We start from the raw sequence: 6000 nt of genomic DNA on the forward strand, positions 1-6000 counted from the left end.
GCAAGGAGTTTACAGACCTCACTCAAGACATACTATTATCATGGTAAAATGAGTGCTGGCATTACTTTTTTTAAGTGGAATATGTCTTGTGACATGTTACAGGCAACTGTAAAGAAGTTTCCAAAACAGAAACTAGTTTCACTCTAATGTGAACATTCTCTGAAATAACAGTGCACCTCTAGCTAGCGTTAAAAGACAAGTGTCAGAACTTACCAATGACATTGTGTTTTGAGCTGAATGGGTCCACAATGGTTTGGTCCCTGTAGCTTCGAAAGCCTTGAATGATTACCTAATGAGAAGAGTTACTGAAACAAAATTCTCTGTTCTTGAGCAGTTTATGAACTATAAAATTTTACAGAATATTTACATCAATTATAATATACTTGATTTCCTCCCTTCCTGCACACACTTCAAACTTCCAGCTCAAGGTCAGCAACATACACCATAAAACTTGCCCCTCATCTAAGCATCATTTTAGGGACAGATTTTTTTCCCCACATCACGAGAGATGCTGGTACTTATCTAGGCCAAAGCAGTGTAAACAACAGAGATCTAAGCATCTAGTAGGGCTAGACTTATATTTTAACTTTTATGACACAATCCACATAAAACATAAGAATTCTATTTGCAAATTCTCCAAGTAGAGCAATTGCAGACTGCAAAAATTATATCAGACTCTACCTACTTTACATGCAATAGTCTTGTTTTGTTCTACTGTGCAACCTAAAAGTAAAAAAGAAAATAAAAAAGAAAATCACACCATCTTGGTTCTAGTGAATTTGCTTCCTAAACAGACAAATAAAAACCTACACAATTAACTTCAGGAGCCACACAGCAGTCATCTAGAAGCAGCATATCAATTTTCAACTATTCAATTTCAGTAGTGATCTGAGGTTTGCCAGGCCAAATAACATACCAGGTACTGAGTAACAACATCCAAATACTTCAGCAGTTCTGGACAGCAGAGACACTGATCCAACTTTCAGCATGCACATTCCAGCATTAAGCAACTTCTTCCAAACATTAAAGCTGTGCTGAAAAGACTATACAGCAGCTTTGCTCTGCTCAGTAAGACATCAGAATGACAGCAGCCACCTGAACAGTTTTGATGCTTGCAGATTTTAAAGCAAGAACGCTTACAAAGGGACTATAGTTGACATTTAATCTTTATGTCCTTTGCCCAGCTCTTCCCCAGCAGAAACAAGATGTTCTTAACATAACGCAAATGTTTCACCCTGTGTCCTGGTTTGAGCTAAATAGAACTAATTTTCTATTTAATGATTTTCCTTTTCAGCTCAGTCTAAGTGGCTGAACTTGCTGAAACTAGCAGCATGTTTTTCTAGTATGTGCTGCTAGAATTGATAATCTCAAGGCCAACTGTCTCACCATGGGTGCTGTGTCTGCACCTATGGGGGATGGGGAGCAGACCCAAAACTGTCCAACTAGGTATTTCATCCCACATACGTCATATTCAGTATAACGTCAAGGGATCACGAGGGTCTCGACCCTTCTCCCACCTTGGACCCTTCCATCTGTCTCGATCCTGCAATGGCTGAAGTCTGAGCAGAACCCTGCAAGTTTGTCTGCCTCTGGTCCTGATTCGTGTGTTCCTGCATCCTGCTCCCACCTGCTGCTGAGTCCGGTCTGGGACTTTTCCAGTGCCCGGCTCTGCAGAGCCTCTGGTGATGTATTCGTCATTGGAAGGAGGAAGATTTTATATTGGTTTTGTATATATACTTGTACATATCTGTATATATTTCATTATTTACCTATTTACATTATTATCCTGTAGTATTAGTATTATTGTTTTATTAAATCTGTTAGCTTTATTTTCTAACCTGTAAAGTTTCTCTCCCTTATTCTCTCTTCCCTTCTGGGGATGGGAGAGGGGTTAATAGAGAGCGTCTGTCCAGGATTTAGTGGCCAGACCAGCCCTAAACCACAACACCATGATAGCTATCATAAACTAAATATTACTTGTTAGGAAGACAGAAAAATGTCTTACAAGTTATTTTTCAATATTATTACTGCTTAAGTTTAGAATGTGAAATTTAGACTTTGTTTTGTTCGTAAGGTCTATGGTCTCACCATCATTTCCTGTTTTTCTGAACATGTCACCCCTTCTTTCACATCTTCAAGTATTAAAACAACTCACATTCCAGAAGAATTCAGTGCTGCTTAAAATCTTCGTTAATGATATTGACAGCAGGACTCAGCAATTTCGCTGACACCACCAAGCTAGGCGGTGAGGTTAATGCACCAGATGGAAGGGATGCCATCCAGAGGTTCAACAAGGCCAAGTGCAGGGTCCTGCACCTGGGTCAGGACAATCCTTGTTACCAATACAAGCTAGGAGATTATGTGCTGGAAAGCAGCCTTGAGGAAAAAGACTTGCCGGTACTAGTAGATGAAAAGCTCGACATGAGCCACCAATGTGCATCTGCAGCCCAGAAGGCCAACTGCATCCTGGGCTGCATCACAAGAAGTGTGGCCAGCAGATGGAGGGAGGTGATTCTGCCTCTCTACTCTGGTGAGACCTCACCTGGAGTACTGCGTCCAGCTTTGGAGTCCCCAATACAAAAAGGACATTGAAGTACTGGAGTGGGTCCAGAGGAGGGCCACAAAGGTGATCAAAGGACTGGAGCGTCTCTCCTACAAGGACAGGCTTAGAGAGTTGGGAGTTGTTCAGCCTGGAGAAGAGAAAGGTCTGGGTGGACCTTATAGCAACTTTTCAGTACCTAAAAGGTGCCTATAAGAAAGATGGGGAAGAGCTGTTCACTAGGGCAGGTAGCGATAGGACAAGGGGTAACGGTTTTAAACTAGAAAAGGGTAGATTTAGGTTGGATATTGGGAAAAAGTTCTTTAAAATGAGGGTGGCAGATCACTGGAACAGGTTGCCCAGAGAGGTGGTAGAGGCCCCATCCCTGGAAACAGTCAAGGTCAGGCTTGATGGGGCTCTGAGCAACCTGATCTGGTAACAATGTCCCTGCTCACTGCAGGGGTGTTGGACTGGATGATCTTTAAAGGTCCCTTCCAACCCAATACATTCTATGATTCTATTCTATTCTAAGATGAGCATAATACTCGGTACCCAAGCAGCACATACTGAACTGCAGCAAAAAGCCTAGAAATAGTACTCTAAAAGTCAATGCAGGATTTTCCCCTCTACTACAAAAGTCTACATTAACTGTACACCTGAGCAACTCAAGAAACAATTACCTTCAGAACAACATTCTAATTCTGTAATATTTTAGTAGCACACTATACAAATAGTGGGGAAAAATTCCTGTCTTTTAAATTGACTAGACAAAATACTGGAAGAAGAAAGTGCCCTCATTTATTCATGTCAAATCTTTGGTCTTTCTCCCGTTATGTGACAGCCTTTATCAAGGATTAACACAGAAAACTCCCCTTACCACCTGCTTGTACTAACGGAGTAAAACCGTCTCACTAATACTGAATGAAAATGCCATGCCAAACAGCAAATCAAATACTCAAGTTTATAAAAATTAAAATTAAATAAACCTTAAATGCATTAACTTTTAGCCAGAAACCACAGAGCCATTCTCTTCCCAGGCACTACGTCTTCCTCATAAAATCCTCTTTACAAAAGTACTTCACTACTGGAATCTGAAACTAAGAATACAGGTAGACAGAAAATTACTAATCTTTGACCATCAAACATCACACCTAAACAACAGCAGCTATTTTAATTTGAAATAGTCTTTCAATATAACTTCCTCTGATACTCTGCCTATCTAAACCTTTTTTGGATTGCACCTGCCTGCACTCCCTCTCCTCAGGCAAGATACAGTTCTCATTTAGCTTTGAATACAGTGTAGGTACTTAATCCAAAGCAACTGTATTTGAAGTAATTGAGGATTTCAGAATGTAATGAATCAAACTACAGAAAACAAGTCTAAGGCTATGTATAAACTGAAGACTACCCAGTCACTATGGCTGTGAACACAACCAGTCTGCCTCAGCTGCCAGATAGAGGCTTTTGCAGCAACAGCAAAAGCAGTACCGTTGGCTTTCAAGGGAAGAACAGGAGCAGTAAATCTTACTCAGGTCTTGCCACCAACTCTAGGCCACAGCAACTACATTCATTCACTCTGAATATGAAAAATAAATTTAAAAACAAACAACAAAAAGGCAAACAATGCTGTTTCCCAATTCACCAGATTTCGGGGGGGGGCGGCAGGGGGTTAAAAATGAGAACAGGCAAAAAAATTAGTCTCTAGTATTTTCACAGTTTACCTAGAATATTCTAAAGATGTCCAGATGGGATTAATTTATCTATATGATTTTGGTAAGATCCTCAAAGCCTCTACAAAAAGGTAAAAACAATCAATAATTATTTCTTGGATATTACCATAGAAGCACAAACCTTTACCATCCACATACTCAGGCACAAGAGTATGATACAGGCAGACTCTGCACAACAGTTTCCTTTCCTGTCAAAGTTTTTTTTTAAGTAGCTTCTCACTTTATCCATACCACAAATTCTGAAACCTCATTACTTATTGTTTTGTATAGCCTCAGATTAAGACTAACGATTTCAATCTTCAAACTCCAGGAATGATTCCTAGGAAGCAACAAAATAAGGGATATTGATGGAACCAAATTCACCCCCACCCTTATTCTCATGCTCACACCTTGTTATTCCTTCTTACACTTGGACTTCTTAGTCTGAATCTAAATATCTTCACTACTGTGCGATTAACATCTGGATAACAAGAATTCTCATTCAAAGACTTTAAAGCAACGTGCACACCTGCAATAATAAGAGTGATTTACTACAAGGCGATCAAAAGGCATCTGAAACACTCCCTAGTCACCCAGGAAGCTGATGAAAACCTGATTTCTATGTAGAACATGCACCTTCAAACATGATAAACTAATCTTCTTAGTAAAGATACCCACAGGGTGTCAGAAAGACAGGTCAATTTTCAGTCCAGAGAAATGAGAATCCTAGTAGGCTTTGTATGAACATGCATTGGCAGTGGTACGAAAGCAGCCTTAAAAATTCAAACGTACTATGCAATATGTTATGCAACACGACTGTAGGCATATACTACAGAAGTAACATCAATGATCGCCTCAATGTTAAAAACTCTTTGTAAAAGCTCCATACGATGATCTTTTTAATGGAATGTTAGCTGTAGATCGCTCGAAAATAAAGTACAGCAGGTTAAATGGTCCATGTCCGGGGACTTAAGGCACCACCCCAATACAACCAAGTTGTTTCTCCCGGAGGAAGGGGCAGACAGAACCAGTTTGAATGGAAACACCAAATACTGTCACATTTCCCCACTGAAACCACATCCAGATTTCCCCCCCCCCCCTTAAAGTAATAAAGGAGTGAATCCACAACTTTAGTAGCTGAAAGATGCCGCCTAACAGCTGAGCTGTACCCTTTGTTAGTGCACAAGTCCCGCGCGGGTAGGAGCCTCCTGGCCTTGTCGGCCGCCGCCTAGGGGGGGGTCCTAAAGGGTCCCCCCAGAGCTCACGAACGAGTCCTGGATCCAAAAGGGCCTCCCCCCAACGCCACTTCACACCTGAAATGAATGAAACCAGCCAGCCTACACGGCGGACTTGTTCCGTGGCTGGGCCGAGGGCGCACCCCCGCCCACGGCAAGGGTCGCGGTCTACCCCCTGGGACAGCAGCGAAACAAGCAGAGGCCTTCGGACCGGCCTCCAGCCAGCGAGCCTCTTGCTGCGAGCCGGGACCTGGCTCTGCCGCTCGCCCCGAGGTGAAGACCCCTCAGCGCCAGAGCGGGGCAGGGTAGGGCAGAGCAGGCCAGGCCAAATCACACAAAGGGAGAGGCTTGGACCCCGACGGCTTACCTGCTTGATGTACATGTCTGCGAAGGATGGGGGAGGCGCCCGCCCCAGTGCCTCCTGCAGTCGCTCAGCCCGCCCTCACTGTCTCTTCCCGGCACAAGTGCTCAGAACGACCCCAGGTCTCCACCGCCGCCTACTCCCGCCTCTTCAGTC

General features: G+C 42.7%; 1 protein-coding gene across 1 annotated transcript in view; it reads right to left on the reverse strand.

The window, feature by feature from the left end:
- SMC3 (structural maintenance of chromosomes 3) overlaps nucleotides 1-5865 on the reverse strand; it is a 28052-nt gene extending 22187 nt beyond the window's left edge. The window contains exons 1-2 of the mRNA XM_010181879.1: nucleotides 5851-5865; nucleotides 214-289 (exon numbers count right to left, since the gene is read on the reverse strand). Of these exons, the coding sequence (XP_010180181.1) occupies nucleotides 214-289; nucleotides 5851-5865 (91 nt within the window). The remainder of the gene's footprint in view (nucleotides 1-213; nucleotides 290-5850) is intronic.
- Between the last annotated feature and the right edge of the window lie 135 nt (nucleotides 5866-6000).

The sequence above is a fragment of the Mesitornis unicolor genome, unplaced genomic scaffold (assembly GCF_000695765.1).
Source record: "Mesitornis unicolor isolate BGI_N332 unplaced genomic scaffold, ASM69576v1 scaffold18243, whole genome shotgun sequence".
Classification (NCBI taxonomy): domain Eukaryota; kingdom Metazoa; phylum Chordata; class Aves; order Mesitornithiformes; family Mesitornithidae; genus Mesitornis; species Mesitornis unicolor.